The sequence below is a fragment of the Ambystoma mexicanum genome, chromosome 13, assembly GCF_040938575.1.
Source record: "Ambystoma mexicanum isolate Mex_15411 chromosome 13, UKY_AmexF1_1, whole genome shotgun sequence".
Taxonomy (NCBI): domain Eukaryota; kingdom Metazoa; phylum Chordata; class Amphibia; order Caudata; family Ambystomatidae; genus Ambystoma; species Ambystoma mexicanum.
Window position 1 is genome coordinate 423,624,285 of NC_090938.1, and position 16,982 is coordinate 423,641,266.

At 45.9% G+C, this 16,982-nt stretch overlaps 1 protein-coding gene across 3 annotated transcripts in view; it reads right to left on the reverse strand.

Annotated features, from left to right (window-relative positions):
- Nucleotides 1-933: 933 nt before the first annotated feature.
- LOC138521298 (vasoactive intestinal polypeptide receptor 1-like) overlaps nucleotides 934-16,982 on the reverse strand; it is a 1,228,255-nt gene continuing 1,212,206 nt past the window's right edge. For 2 of the 3 annotated variants that reach the window (XM_069634032.1, XM_069634033.1), the window contains exons 12-13: nucleotides 3,365-3,406; nucleotides 934-1,344 (exon numbers count right to left, since the gene is read on the reverse strand). In XM_069634032.1, the coding sequence (XP_069490133.1) occupies nucleotides 1,252-1,344; nucleotides 3,365-3,406 (135 nt within the window). In that variant the 3' untranslated portion in view covers nucleotides 934-1,251. The remainder of the gene's footprint in view (nucleotides 1,345-3,364; nucleotides 3,407-16,982) is intronic. The other variant, XR_011283008.1, reaches the window with a different exon arrangement.

A 16,982-nucleotide genomic window follows, 5' to 3' on the forward strand; every position in this document is an offset into this window, starting at 1 on the left:
ACTGACAATGGGAATCCAAGAAACGGATGTTACCTTCAGCTGTGGGACTCAAAATAATATTGAAAGTGCCTTTGAATTGTTTGGCTCAAGACAAGGCTGGTCCTTCCATGGGATTGACAGCTGAAGATAGACAACACTTCCCTTTTGTTCACAGAGGGAGAATAAAGGTGCAATCACCTTTGAATGGAGGAGTGAGAATAAAGGCGTGATCACCCTTGAATGGAGGAGTGGATGTTACGATTTAAATGCTATTGGACTTATATTCAACATTCATATCAAATCCTAGTGCAGTTTTTCTATCACAACTGAACTGCAAAATGTTGATTAATTAGTCAAATTGTTTACCCCTCAAAAGTATTTATATACTCTCATAGGCCCAGATTACATACAATGCAGAGACACCGGTCAATTGAACACAAGTGGTGGGTAGTTTTGTCTTAGTGCTCAAATGTTCTGCAACAACGTTCACTCCGACTGACAAGTGCAAAATTGACAATTGCACCGATTGCCTGGAGCAAAGACAACGTATGCTCCAGTCAGTCATGTGACATGTCACTGCTGAAATGCATAATGCGTGTGAAAAAATGCCAATTACTACAATTCTCAAATTCTGCAAAAATGACAGCAGGGTCAATACTACAAAAGCAATTGGAGCTCTGTTAGATTCCGGCTCTAAAACTATCATGACTAGTTTGTAAATCCAGACAACTAGATATAATGATTTTAAGAGACATGTTGTTTTTGTGTATGGTAGGGGAAAGAGATGAAAGCTATTTTCTGTAATGAGTAGAGAACTCTCATTATGGTTGACTCCATGGAACAAACGATGGAGGTAAAAGTGTGGAGTTGTTCCTTTAAACAGAATGTATGGCCTTGGGCAGAGGGGCCGACATAGAGGGAAACTTATCCATATACAACAGTAGTTAAAACATATTTGCTCTACATGCCCTGCTGATGGTAGTACACTTTATTTCCTCAGTAATCCAGCATTGTAAAAGATACAGCTCCCTTTCCAAAGTATTGCCCAGTCTTTCAAAGTTGTATTTCCATTCCAACTCCTTTGGTAAACTTTGCAAATGTATCCTTTAAACTGGTATTAAGGAAACGGCAAACAGTCTGAATTGTGCAGGTGATCAGCAGATGGATGGACTCTAAACATGAATTCAAGCATTTCTTATTTGGAAATGCACCTCACAGTGAGGCAGGTTTGGCTGTGAATGTTCAAAGAGAGTCTGTTGCCAATATGTCTGCTCAGGCTGTGAAATCCTGTGTGACAAGGTTGAAGACGTTGCTTTCCATGGACGATTGCCATTTCCCCCAGTGTCGTTTAATTTCAGTCTGCACCTAAAGTGGGACAAAGCACAGTGTGACCATGTGGCCCTCATTATGTGGACCCATCAGAGAACATTTGCAATATTTCCCATCAAAGGCATAAGCTATATTTGCTATAATGAATGTGATCGATGCTCTCTTCAATCTACCATAGCACCCAACAGACCTTGCCCATCAGCTGAAATGTATTGGTATGAAGAAGGCCCTCTGCAATGTGATTATATGACACACATTGAGGCAAACTCAAAGATGGTGGGGAGAACCGTGGCAATCCTGCCTGCCAAACTTGCACTATAGCATTGACTACAACGTGGGCATAATGTAAGATGTCTAGCAAGTAAGACACACAATGTACCACTGCACTATGGGGACCGTGCACAAAGCATGGGACATCCACTGTGTTCCAAAACCTTAAGACAAAATCAGATTCAATCCATTATCATCTGCCAGAAAACCACCCGTAAATGCTAGCTCTGTAGCCACCACACTACCACTATCTCTAGAGTGTCAACAGCTTTGTGTGTCTAACTGTCAAGTTCTTGCATTCAGGGTCTAGTTTGGTAACAGCACTAACGCTAGTTGCAGACCCTGCCTCTGGGAGCAGGAATTCTCCTGAGCACTGGAAGAAGGTTTGGTGTTCCATTGGATTCGAATAATTGTATACTATGTGTTTTCAATGTATGCCCATGGTCAGAACTGTAGCACTTATCATCACAAAATCAACTTTAATGTACAAGTGCAGTAACTCTCGCTGTTAAATTAAATGCATTTTAGACTTCCCCACCACTAATTGCAATTTGCCATTGTGGTAGTAGAATCCCTCTTTCAACAAAAGTATGTAATACACGTGTTTGTGTCATCATTGTTTCCAGCTTAACATAGGAAACACACAAACTATCAGATTTGATTTCTCTGATATTACTACTCTCATTTAAAAGATTTCATGAGTCTGCAGTGACTCCTTCTTGTGTGCTGACTTGCAGCCTTGTAATGCACTATTGGTAGCCACTGATATGAGGATATTGTGGTGGTAGTAACACATGAAGGGGGTGCAGTGTGTTTATATGGCAGCTATTTATAAGAGTCACTCTTCATGTTGATTCCAAGCTCATTTTTGGTTCTGCTTCATATGGACGAGTAAGAAGGAAGCATACTTGCTGCAAGCTTTTCTTCACACATTTTGGTGTGCCCAGCACAGGTGACAAGATGTCTTTTTAGCTTTCTGCACAAAGAAATTGCACTTAACAGATTCGGTTTGTGGGTACAGGTGTGCTCTTATCTGTTATGCCAGGTGTATGGCTAGCCATTCCTCTCCATCATGGAATGAGCATATCCTTTCGGGGTCTCTTTGTTGACATAGAGATAGTATTGGCAGGCCCTTCCTTGTTGTAGTAACTATATATATATATTATTTATTTGTACTTGCATTTATTGGGCATTTGTAAGGAGCTTATACATCAAGGAACTGTGTTTCAAAGCGCCCACAGGGCAGAGGGAAGGAAACAAGGGAACAGCAGGACAATGCCATATGATAACAACAATGAGCAAAATACACAAACTGGTCCTACTAGGCCTTGTGAACATTCGGAGCGTGCAAGTGCAGAGAGAGCGAAGGGACAGGGGAAGGGGCCAAGTGCTAGTCTCCACAGAGAGGGGAAGTGCTAGAGAACCAGTTGCAAAGGCAACAGTTAAGTGCCGGATAGTGACCACTTGGGGGAAGAGGGGTCGCCAGCCAGTACAGGCCAGTGGTGCCCAAAGGCAAGTGCAGGGGGAGGGCAGATGCTGCGGACGATTGGACACAAGGCCAAGACCCAGAAGGACACATAAGGGCCAAGAGTACAATATCCATAAACATACATGTCACTTCCACAGGGTATTTTAATCCATATTTCGGGATATTGCCTCACCCAATAAAATGGCCTTCAGCAAATGGCATGTCAGGTGATTGCAGTTGACTGCACTCTGAATGTGCACATCGGAAGTCACATGAGGGCGTTATCTAGTCTGTTGGTAAAACATAAAGATGACTTACCTCCCCATTTAGGAAACAGTATAACAGAGCAACAACGAATCCCTTCAAGAAAAACAAAGAATAGGTATGTTAGTCAGAACATCTCAGCAATGCAGAACATGCTTTAAATTCCACAAAAGGCAACACTGTTATGGTAATTAAAGGTTACGCACAGACTTCTTTTTCCCAATTTCTATATTCATTTGGATCAGGACCGCTAACTTGGGCAGCGGCCACCTTCTGTACAATAGTGGCCTTTGCTGCGGACTGTAACGCTTCATTAGATGTAATGCGTAATGGGACCAGTTGGTGCCTGAGCAGTTCACAATTGGAGTGCATTTGCAAAATGATCCGTTCCCTTGCGAAGCTAACCTCCCCGCTGCAAGCAATGGCGATATCAATGAAGAAGCGGGCCATTAATGAAATTGAGTAGGACTGGACATAGTCCAAAACCCATCCTGTTTCCTTCAAGCAAACATCAAGGTCTGGAATTTTAAAAGAAACACACTGTGGAATCCCTTTGAAATACCAGTTTCTGGGAGCTGGTGCCCAGGTGTGGTGTTAAACAGGTGTTAGGCTTAGGTGGGAGGAGTATTTGTTAGCAGATAATGAGAACTAGAGAATTGGAGACCTACCCCTGGACTTCCTAAAACAAATACAGTTGTGTACGAAATTACCTTAACCTAAAAAAAGAATCCTGATTTTATTCCCATTAACAACCTGCCATCACACTATTAGGGAGAATTCTCTTATAAGGCTAATTTCCCAAATCTAGTGAGTCCCCCAGCAGCTTTGCTGGATTTTTGGGGTTTGTTTTTTTCTAATGCTAAGAGTGAGACTCTTTTCCTCCCACACTTAGGCATGATTTGAGGTATGTCTTTGACTTTTTGTGTGCTTATGGGCTATGGGGTCTTTTACTACATAGGGTATCATCTATTTTTTATGTGTGTTACACAGCACCCTCAGTGCAGTAACACAGGTGTGTCATAGTGACCCCCAAACATAGACTCCATACCCTTGGACTGACTACTGTCTTCCAGGGCATGTAAAGTCAACATTGACTTTACTAGTCCAAAATTTTGAACAGAACCAGTACAAACCATCATATTGTGGAAGTACTGGAAGGGGTTAATTCGATTGCCCCTGGGTCTGTTTCCAAGGGGGCACTGTCCAGTCCCCCCCTGCCGAGTTTCTGGCTCGTGGCAGTTGTTACCACGCAAAATATTCCACCGGAATATTTCCTATGGGATTTTCCCATTGATTTTAAACGCACCACTTTTTGGTGCAATGTTAAAGATACCACCGGTTTATTTATTTAATATTAAATCAACGGTTGGGTCTTTTTGCCAGAACCTTTTTCTAAAATGGCGTTCGTGTCCGTCTCTGTAACTCTAACCAAGGTCGAATCCTTTGTTCCACTTTTTGGCGGGTGGTGCCACTCTGTCTGGGTTCCACAGGATGTGTGGGGAGGCGAATTGGCACCCTGGACTGCGTTGCCTTAGCAACCCAAGCCACACCCTATTCTGATTGGCCCGGTGGTGAGCCGCCCGGCTCACCACTTAGCATGTGTGAGTGACAGCTAGGCTGTTGAATGGGGGTTTTTCTGCATAAAAGCAGGGCCTTTGGGACTGGAACTTCAGAAGTCGCCACAGGACCTGAGAATCAGAAGAGGGAAGAAGCTGAGCCATCTGCAATGACAGCACCACTGGTGGAGCCCTGCTGCAATGAACTCACCACTTTCCCAACGACAAGAGAAGATCTTCTGCTGGACGAGTCTTCTTCCTTTGAGCTGGTGGGATCAACCAGTTCGCCCCTTTCGCCTTCCAAAGACGTCTCTTGGTTGAATCGCCCGTGCCAAGCACCCCAGCGGGCGGATAGCCAAGCTTAACCACTTTGACCGCAAATAAAAGGAACGCACCTTTTAACCGACGAACTCCACGGCTGGTTTCATCCCTGGGCAGTGCAACGACTCCAATTTTCCTTCTCGATGAGATCCTCTCTTCCCCTGGTCGAAACAATGAACTGCAACCACTGCTAGCAACAACTGCTACCGCTGGAGCTCCCTCTCTCTTTAAGGTACTGTGTTCTGCCTGGCCTCCCTTTCCACGGATTGCTAAAGGCGACCCTTAAATCCTTGGGTTTCCAATTGGGTGGGCCCCAGACCTTCTAACTTTACTTCTTGAATCACCCCAACCTCTTTTGAACATTCTGCAAAGACTTTTAGTGCATTCTAAACTGTTTGATCTTGGGCACATTTTGCTTTGCTCCATTTAAAGTGTGCCTGGGCTATGAACGTTGGCTCTACAGTGTATACTGCCTTTACTCCCTTGCTTTGAACTTCTAAAAGTGTTGGGAACTGTTTGATTTTTATGCCCTGCCTTTTTCTCTCCTTTTAACTTAACTATTGGAGTGCCATCTAGGTTACGCGTCCACATCTGTTTTAACAAAAAGTGGTGTTTTAACTCTGACTTGTCTAATAGTTATCAAGGGAGGTGTCTATACTTTACCTGACTGTGTTTTAACTTGCTTTTGATTTAGAGTGCTAGTGTATTACCTAAAGTGTGTTTTAAATGAATAATGATATACTTTTGATACAAAGCTCTGGTCAGTGTTTGTTTGCTCTACTGTGATTTTAGCCCTATTGTGTATCCTCTATATACTGCCCTACTTTTCTTGAGAGAGGTCTGACTGCTCAGCCACAGCTACCAGGTAAATCTTGGTGGTACAGTCTGCTACCAATTGGCTTTACTGCTTACTCCTGTAGTCTTAATCTTCTTGCAGTGGTCCCCAAGGGAACTGCACAGGATTCTGCCTAACACACACCATGTAGTGTTTCCTCTACTTTCCTATAGGCTGCCTGTCTATGATGTATTTTTCTTATTATTATAATAATTATTATCACTTTTTATAATCCCTGCTGCAATAGTAGTCGAATGGAACATCCAGAAAAACCTGCCTACCATACTTGATTTAGAAGTAAAATATTTCAATAGGTCATTTTTTTTGTCTACATGGGCATTTACCTTTCCGAAGATACCATTCATGACCAGCCAAAATAGACCAAAGGACTACTAAGTGAAAAATACAATTGTAAAACTTACCAACACATTTAGGCACGGAATGATATTCCTGGCAGTGGTATCATAAATATGGGGGCACACCAAAATAAATACACAGACGGTACCTATACAGCTATCATTAAGCAGCCACGCTTTTCATCTTCTCTCTGAGTGCACAATGAGATTAGAGTCTCAACATCAGCAAAGACAGCCAGATCACATCCTCATTTTGGACAAATCGTACATTAAGTTCTTAAAAAGACATGATTTCGCTACAAGGGATATAGTGAAAGAGCTAGGCACATTAGTGTGGATTGTAGCTTGGGACTACAGTATGCTGACAATTCAATAGGACCCGAGGAATAGTTGGAAGAAATTCAAACAGTTGTTTTAGCGAACATTTATTTAAAACGCAATCTTAACTATTTGATAAAAACACCTAAGGATGACAATCCGTTGGGGCTGCGTCAACATTCAGTGTGTCATTTATATTCTGTTGTTTATGCTTCCGATGGATCCATAAACAACGGGTGGCTAATTGTTGACTTTTACGTAGGCCAGGCACTGCCATAATAGTATCTGGTGTAAGGGTGTCGAATAAGGAAGCTGACACAAAGGGGTTGGCAAAGACTTTTCTTTGTAAGAAACGGAAACCCTGACTATCCCTATCTTCTAAGAGGGGGTTCCCTGCCTTAAACTAATTCTAAAAACGGGCTGTCAAAATGTCTGTCAAATTCAAAGCTCTACCTTCCTTTGTCATAACCTACCTCTATCCCTTACACTCAAACTAAAAATAAGTCAACAGAAAAGTTCCTTCTCCAGGAGAATGTCTCAATTTTCCTGGTAGGTAGGTGGTACGCCCAGAAATGTTATTAGGCAAAAAGAATGCAAGGGGGAATGAGTCCCTTCCCGTGCCTTGCGGTTCCCACAAACCTTAGAACAGTCAACTTTCGGAACCAGGAGAATGACTCCATTCTCCTGGCATTAGTTCACAGATTTCAAGATGGTTCATACTTAGGCAAGGGGAAATGACTCCCTCTACCTGGTGTCTCTTGATCAAAAACTCAGTTTCCTTTAAGCTTTCAGAACCAGGAGACTGAGTTCCTTCTCCTGTTATTGGCAAAGTTCCAAGTCCTTCTCATTGGACTCTTCCCTGCCACTGCGACGAAGATGCTTGTCTTGTATACTTAATATACTTCGATAGGGGTCCCAGACCCTTCTCTGATGATAAGTGGGCTTGTCGTTGCCACTGGGATGAAGAAGTTCTCCTCTGATGCTCAATATACTTGGCTTAGGGTACCAGATCCTTCTGTAGTAAGTGAGCGTGTTGCTGCCACTGCAACAAGGAAGTTCTACTCTGACACTCAGTATACTGGCGTTCGGGTCCTAGACCATTCACTGGTGGTCAGTGGGCTTGTTGCAGCCACTGTGACAAGGAAGTTCTCCTCTGATGTCCAACATACTATCTGAGACCCTTCTCTGGTCAGTGGGCTTGTTGCTGCCACTGCGACAAGGAAGTTCTCCTCTGGTGCTCGACGCGCCTTTCCCAGTAGTTTGATTTTCCCAGTAGTTTGATGGTTACCATTGGGTCAGAGGAGTGCCTCCCTTTCTTCCACCATTGTGTCCCCTCCGGGTCTCTTATACCTCCTGATATCTTTGTTGGGATTCTGGTATGCCGGCAGGACTTCCTGGAACTGGGTTACTTCTATCCAGCTCCTCTGGCTTCTTCTCTCATTGTCTGAAGCAGCACAGTAACTCTGCTCTTTCCTGGACTGCTCTGCTTCTTCGTACTGCGTCACATTCTGGTCCATTCCAGCTGGACCCACAGAGAACTTCCTCAGCACCTCACCAGTGCCCTCCGCTAGTGGTTCGCTCCGGTCAGCCGACAGGATTCGAAACACCCGCTCACACCTGCTGTCTCTCTTGGCTGGGCTTGTTGAATTCTTCAGTAGTACTTCTTTTCATATACAATTTTGCCAGTCCTCCCCCGGCGGATTGTCACAGTCCTTTGTTGTTCTTGATGGATTGATCTTCAGGCGTTCGCGGGGCCACCTCGTACAATACTAGCACAGTAAGTAATCTCCATGTCTCCTAGGCTTGTCTTTGTCCTGGTACTTTCTTTTGTGGTTGTTTTTCCTACACTTCAACAATACACAGATCTACTCTCAAGGAAGTTGTTTAGCATGGAAGGGGGTAGGAAAGGTTGGGGTGTGGGGTTGTTCAAAAGGGCTATGCACTAGGTGATTGCCCCTATCCCCAGAGGAGAACCCCTCCGCATGAGGTGCTCCCACATTATGCCACCCCTAGGGGGACTATAGGGTAGCTGACACACACCCTAGCATTATGGGAAAGTCCCCTCCAACCCCCAGGGAAAAAGTGATGATACCTTGCAAATTGTCATACTGGCCATAAAATGTCAAGAGCTCCGAAACTGTGCAAAGGGTTTTATAATACCTAGGTGTAAGGCAAAATTGTTGGCCTTGCCAGTGCTTGTTTTTAACAGAGCTTCAGTTCAAGGAATAGATGCAAGCTCACTATAGATCACTGCACTATAGTTGAGTATTGAGTTGCATAAGGACCTGAAAAATTATTTGCTAATCACTTGCAACCTCCCCCCCCCCACACCAAACCCCTGGCACCAGACTAGATGTTTTGGAAAAGTTCCATTAAAAAATAAAAACGTTTTTCAAGAAAGCAAAAAAACACTGTTTTGGTATAGTCCCCATTAATTTTCCATAGAGAAAAAGTCTAATTGTTGCTCCAGAGCACAGCCAAAACCAGTGGATGGAATTGGCCCAGGTATGAAACAACTTGGGCACGAAGCGTTGACTCGATCTCAGGGAGGGCTCCGGGGTGTTTGCATCCAGTAGTCGAGAATGTGCCCCTTCTCCCAAAATTATAGCTATATCCCCCATGGTGCTTTGCAGCACAGAGACTGACATGATTTTCAGAAATGACAAAGCAGCAATTTTCCCCCCAGAATTCTATTGCTAATAACTTTTGGTTTGCTGGATAGATTTGGATGAAATTCTCAAAACAAATTCTGTCAAGGGCCCTCCAAACTGCACATTTTGGGAACAATATTATTAAATGAAAAAGATATTAAGAAACCAAATTCCACCATGTTCAGTCAATTTATTTTCTCATAGAAAAAAAGTGCAGTTTTTGAACAGCCGTAGCGTAAAAAACGCTATGCAGATTTGGACCAAATGAGAAACAACTTGGACACAAAGAGTATTTTCTTGACTCGTTTTGCTGAATCTATCCAGTAGTTTTAAAAGTATTTGGCAGAGAAAGGTGTGCCCCCTGTTCCTTAAAACATTTATATCAGCCTTGGTGAGAGAGACTGAGCGAAGCTTGACTTGCTGGATCGATTTCTATCAAGAGCCCCAGTAAGCTGGACATGTTGGGATTGATTCATCAGAAAATGAAAAGGTTGTTAAGTAAACATAAATATGCTGTTTTCAGCCTACTCGCATTCATTTCCCTATTCGAAATCATGCATTTTCTGAACAGACATAGCATGAAAACTGCTTGGCATATTTGGACCAAATAAGAAACATTTTGGGCACAAAGCATTGATTTAATTACCTTGACTGGTTTGGGATAAGTCTATCCAGTAGTTTTTAAAAGATTTGACAGACTACGGGGTGCCCCTGCGCCTTAAAACCTTTATGTCGGTATGGATGCATTGCAACAAAGAGGCAGAGAGAGTCTAAGAACATTTGACTTGTTCAATGGATTTGGATGACATGTTCTAAACCAATAGATTGTCAAGACCTCCCGCACACCCCAACTGGAAATTCCGGAATCAATTCATCAAAAAATGAAAGTTTATTAGGAAAAGATATTAATCCTGTTTTCAGCATACTTCCATTCGTTATCCCATAGAGAAAAAGTGCAGTTTTTTAACAGACATAGCGTGAAAACAGTTTGGCAGATTTGAACCAAATTAGAAACAATTTGGGCACAAAGCATTGACTTAATTTCCTTGGCTGGTTTGGGGTGTATCCATCCACTATTTTTTTAAATATTCGACAGAGAACAGGGTACCCTCTGCTCCTTAAAACCTTTAAATAGTTCTTGGTGCTTTGCAGCAGAGAGACTGAGAGAGGCTAATGACATGCCCCAATGGGAACTGGGGTTATTTCATCCAGTAGTTATTAAAATATTTGACCAAGAAGGGCGTGCCCACTTCTCCCAAAAATACAGCTATATATGTGTCCCAGAATGCATCAGCGAGGCTTTTCAGAAATGCAAAAAGTGGAAAAAGAACTTGAAAGGAGTGATGGGGAGCAAGGCACAAGGAGGAGGGCATTAGTGAGTGCATGGGAGGGGAGTGAAGGGTTTTGGAATTTGCGTGCTTTTGATGGATAACCGCAGTCATTTGTGTGCATTTACGGATAACCATGTGTTAAGACGGATTTCTGAACTCTGTCCTGGTGGCGCAGAAGTTCAGAAGGCCAACCTAATTACTTGGAACAGGGTAACCTCTGGACAAGCCAGACCAATCAAGGTAGCGATCGCGGCGGTCAAGACTAGGTCTCAAGAGGGGTGAGGGTGACTGAAAGCCCGCAATGAGCACACAAAGCAAGAGCGCTTACAAACTACTCCAAACAGTTGTTATATCAAAAATAGATACACATTTATTTTAAGGCCTTTAAAATAATGACCGTAGCGAGAAAATCACAATATCACAATATTAAACCAACACATACCATATCAACACAATATATATACAAATACACAGTCGCAAGCGTTTAAAGCACGAAATATGTAGTCCACCTGAAAGGAAAGGAAAACAGGCAGTGCGATAACGCTTTAGACTTAGTTCGCCTTCAGAGGCACCTAACTAGATGGAAGTCCGAGCCCTGCGAAGAGTGGAGCCTTGTGCTCAAAGTACCTGCCACGCCGGTGCCAACGGGCAAAAGGGGAAGCTCTTCGGAGGAAGTCAGGCAGTTCGGGTTAGTGCACAGCAGCAGGAGAACAGGTTCCGCAACTCAAGCGCAGCCTCCACAGCGAGCAGAAGCAGAGCGCGAGTACGGCCAAAAGGGTGCTGTTTTTACACAGCAGGGAAAAGCAATGGGATACTGCAGGAGGGCGACCAGATCCTAGCTAAACTACTCACTGGTCCCCGAAGCAAGCAGACCCAGGCTTCTCCACGTTAGTTTCAGCAGCTGGCAGGTTCAGAAGAGCAGGGAACGCCTCGTAGTCGTGTAGAGCAAAAAGACGTCCCAATCGACGAAACCAGCACAGTTTTGTTGCCGCAGCAGGACAACGGAGCGGCCGTGTGTATTCAAGCCAAATGTACACTCCTCCCTTCAGACTTGGGAACGCCAAGTGTACGAAGCGTGGGAGAGTGACAAGAACTCGAAATACAACACAACCTGGCGGCAGTTACAGAGCAGGACTCCCTTGTAAGCTGGTCAGTCAACTGGATGGCCCAGAGACACTTCCGAAGGCTTACTTGGCAGGAGATGATGAAGTCGCCGGGAATAGCTGTTCCTGCTATTCCAAAGGTCGAAGCACCAGTACAGGCCTTCTGGTTCGATCCAAGGAGGAAAGGGTTTCACAGGACGACAGCAGTGCAAAGGAGGATTCCTTCAGCGGGTCACCAGCGATTCCTCGGTCCAGCCTCTGGGTTGCAGGATACTTGGCTCCTGTATTCCTTCGTTCGTGAGAACTCAGGAGATCGACATGGCAGTGGTGTTTCCAGCTCCCTCTTATCCACGGTTCCCTTCGCGCCAAAATGGAGGGGAGCCAATGGGAGATCCGCTCATCAACACACATACCATACGTGGACCAATCACGGACCACGGTGGTCCCAGGCATTCACACCACCCCAGACTCTCTGGCACCCAGGATGTGTATTGGGACCAGACATCCCAGCCCACACCCTGGAGGCACACAAACGACATGTAGAAGCCCGCGAAAGCAACCACGTTTCGCGGGAAAGTACATGCCCAAATAAGGAAGGCCCCGGGTCGCCCGACCTGGGGAAGGTGAAGGGAGCAGGACAGTCAGTGGACAGGACAAAGGAGCCTCGTGGTCTGGCCATTTTGGAGAGCCAGGCCACCATTATGGGTTCAGGGCAAAAACGTGCTCAGAACGCCAAAAGGAGCTCAAAATAAACAAAACGATCGCTGCCACCATTCGAGTCCCTGAATGACTTGCACCGATCAAATACCATCCTAAAAGAGTATCTAGGGTCTGTAGAAGGCTAGAGACCCAAGAGAGCTGTAACCTAGCTTACAGTGCCCGCTTGTGTCATGTTGCACAAAAGCCGCAACACGATAAAAGAAACTACGGGAAACAGCGTTCCCCGGTACTGACTGTCTTAAGGGCATGTCAGTTTCCCCGTAAGAAAGGAGCGAAAGCCCAGAGAAGTGCGGCTGAAGGCTGTACTTCTCTGGCAAAGTCAAGAACAAGGTTAAAAACAATAGCAAAAAGTTTAGGGGTTGCCACATGGAAGGAAAATTCCCTACAATTACGAAATCTTTCCTAACGCTCGCCCCTCCCAGACTATGGACAGGGGGAACTAATCCACCCCTGGATGAGTCTCTTGTTCAGGTCGGTAAAACATTCTGGACAACCCATCAGCATTGCTATGTTGGACACCTGGCCTATGCTCAATAGTGAAGTCGAAGCCTTGTAGACTTATGGACCACCTAAGCAACTTTGGATTCTCCCCCTTCATGTTCATTAGACACTTTAACGGCTTATGGTCAGTCTGTACAGTGAAGTGGGTCCCATAGAGGTAGGGCCTCAGCTTCCTTAGGGCCCACACAACAGAGAAACATTCTTTCTCTACCGTGGACCATCTGAGCTCTCTGTCCTTAAGCTGGCGACTAATAAAACCGATAGGGTGTTCCTTACCCTTCTCATCTACTTGTGATAGTACAGCTCCTATCCCAGTGTCAGAGGCATCCGTCTGCACGATAAAAGGTCTTTGATAATCAGGGGCCCTGAGCACAGGGGCCTGGCACAAGGAGTCTTTTAAGCCATTGAAGGCCTTCTCACACTCGTCGGTCCAAGTTACCTTCTTGGGTTTCTTCGGAGTTGTGAGGGCAGTCAGAGGAGCAGCTATGGTGCCATAGTCTGCCACAAAATTGCGGTAATACCCCGTGAGTCCTAAAAAGGCTCTCACTTGGGTTTGCGTAGTGGGGGTAGGCCAGTCTTGTACTGCTTGTACCTTACTGGATAGAGGCTGTCTCCTCCCTCCACCTACTTCATGTCCAAGGTAAACCACTGAGCCTTGTCCATTTTGGTGAGGGGCCACTCGGACACCCTCAAAAGAGCTAACTGAAGGACTGCTTGGGAACAGGTCGGGGAGAGGTTCAGACTCCTCTTCCTCAACATCTGAAGCCAGTAGCAGTGCTGCGATTTCGACGCTTGGGCCGAAAGCCTTCAGCCTATTCATGTGAAACACTTTGGGAGCCTGTCCAGGCCTTCCAAGGTCCACTGAATAGTTAACCTCACCCAGGGGCTCCACCACTGGGTAAGGGCCTGACCATTTGTCCTGTAAAGCTCGAGGCCTTATGAGATTCATGATCAGGACTTGCTGACCAAGTGTAAAGTTGATGAGGGAAGCTTTCTGGTCGTACCAATGTTTCACCAGCGCTTGCCCTGCCTTCAATTTATCACTAGTCAAGCCCATCAGAAGTACCATCCGTTTTCTGAGCCCTAGCACATAATCAACTACATTGGTAGCAACAGGGGGAGTGGGCATCTCCCATCCCTCTTTGACGATGGCTAAGGGTTCCCGTACGGGATGACCGAACAGAAGTTCGAAGGGGCTGAAGCCAACACCCTCCTGTGGTACCTCTCGGTAGGCAAACAGTAAGCATGAAACAAGAAGATCCCATTTCCTTCTCTGAGGCTCCTCCAGAGCCCCAATCATGCTCTTTAACGTCCTGCTGAAACGCCCCCCCAGACCATTGGTCTGGGGGCGGTATGCAGAAGAGAACCTGTAGGTGTCCCCACATTCTTTCCACATAGCCTGCCTATACTTCGACATAAAGTTGCTGCCATGATCCGACACAACTTCTTTAGGGAAGCCAACCCTAGTAAACATGCCGAGTAAAGCTTCTGCAACTGGCTTGGCAGTTACAGTTGTAAATGGGACGGCCTCAGGATACCTGGTTGCATGGTCGACCAGCACCAGGATAAACCTATTGCCTGAGGATGTTTGCGGGTCAAGGGGACCAACCATGTCGATCCCTACCCTTTCAAATGGTACCCCCACAACTGGGAGCGGTACCAACGGAGCTTGGATTGTCGCGCCAACCTTACCAGACAACTGGCAGGCGGCACAACTCCTGCAGTGACTTTCTACTTGCTCCCCCATCTTGGGCCAGTAGAAGTGCATGGATAACCTTTGCTTGGTCTTCCTCATACCGAGGTGACCAGCAAGGGGAACTTCATGCGCCAACTGCAGGAGGAAGGGCCTAACAGCAAGGGGAACCACCAACCTCCTATGGTCTCCTTCTGTAGACTCTGTGGGCTCACTATACAGGAGTCCACCTTCCCAATAAATCCTATGCTTCCCAGGAGGTTCACCCTCAAGCTGGGAGCAGGCCTGTCTCCTTAGGCCTTCCAGAGATGGGCACTCACGTTGGCCTTTACTGAATTCGTCCCTATCAGGACCTCCTTCAACTAACAAGTCTTTTAGTTCAGGATGATCGTTGGGGTCGAATACTTCAGGCATCGCCACCTCCTCGTCAGGCCCGGGCGATTGACCAACTTCCTCCACCGCAGTGGTAGGCGAGCTCGGGGGAATATTCTCTTTCCCTCGTCTTGACTTGTAGACTCCTTTCGCCTTGGGTTTCCCCTTCGGCTGGGGCGGCGTATTGGACTTGGCCAATGCTGCCCGTGCTTGAGACCGTGTGTAGGGTCTTTCCGCAGTGTCTCCTACGAGCCCCAAAGCTCTGAGATCATTACCCAACAAGACCTTTCCCGGGACGTTTCTCTGAATGCTCACTGGAATCCTGACTGCTGTACCATTTAAAGTAAGATTTACAGGGATCACGGGAAACATACGGAGGGGGCCGTCAGCCAACTTAGTGGGCATCAGAGTAGCTCTGGCAACTTCCTCTGAGTCTACCAAGGTAGAATCCACTACAGTTCGACTGCACCCACTATCCCTAAGAGCTGGAGTATCCACTCCATTGATCAGCACACTGTCTTTAAAGTAGTGCTTGGTATTATCCGGAATCCTAGCATAAGCCTCTGCGACTTTAGGCTCCCAGGAACCCAGGGACACTAAAACTACCTCAGCCTCTATTCCGCTGGGAAATGAGTCTGAGGAGAAGGATGCTCCTGTAATCTCTTCTTCCTCGTAGGAGGAGAAGGCCAGATTAGCGGAGTGGACCCCCAAAGGTCTAACCTTACAACGGGGATCCCCCTTCACATGGTCAGTTGCTCCACAAGAAAAACAAGCCCCATTGGGTCTGTTTACGTAGGGAGGCTTATTGTAACCAGAGTTCTGTTTCGGAGGCTGACCTCCACTACCCTGTGAGTTCTCTTGTGTCTTACCCTTGTTTTTCTTTTTGTGGCCCTTATGGGAAGAAGATTTAGCAGATTCCCCACCCTCCATATCTTTGGACTTTTTCCCTTCCTCCTGCTTACCAGGATGAGTTTTGTCCTTATGGGACACTCGATGTGACACCCATAAGTCTGCTGCAATGGCCAGCTTCTTAGGATCTATCTCCTTCGAATCGGCCAAATGCTGCTTAAGCTCCGGGGAAGGAGAAGCAAAAATATGTTCCAGCATGACCAGATTGATCATGCCTTCGAAGGTAGAAACCTTATAACCTTCGACCCAGCCAGTTAAGTTTTTCAAAGATTCAGCGACATAAGATACCCAAGTACCACCTTCCTTTTTCTTATACTCTCGAAAACGCTTTAAATATTGGGCCGGAGTCTTCCCAAACTTTAAAATGAGAGTTTGCTTTAACATTGCGAAATCAGCCCGCTCAGCCTTCGACATTTCCATAATGGCACTGCAGCCAGAATGGGGCAGTCTACTGAGCAACCACGCAATCTTATCAGCATTGTCAACTTCTTGAACCTCGCATGCATACTCAAACGCATTCAGCCAGTCCATAATGTCATTCCTCTCTTCATACACACTGAGCAGATCTTTCGGAAACCGTGGATGAGAGGAAGCCCCAGACCCATGTCTAGGACCCTTGGATCCATTTGCAACCTGAAGCTTGGCCAGTTCCAACTGGTGATCCCTGTCTTTCTGTTTTTCTGCCTGTTCGATTTTTAGTTTGGCTATGCTGAATTCAAGCTCCTGCTGCCTAAACCGCAGCTCTTGCTTCTTGAATTCAAGCATAGCCTCCCCATCAACACTGGCAGAGGAAACATTAGACATTACATCCTCCCTGTCCTCGTGGTCGCGATGGATCAGTGCAGCGGCAGAACCGTCGGTTCTGCCAGTGAGAGCAGCCCCACCACCTTCTGCACTGTCCTCGGAAGTTATAGCGTCAAGCTGCGCTTCTTGCCACGCCACGATTCTCTGGATCATTTCCAATTTTGTGCCTTGAGAGGAAACACCTCTCTCCGCACACATCTTT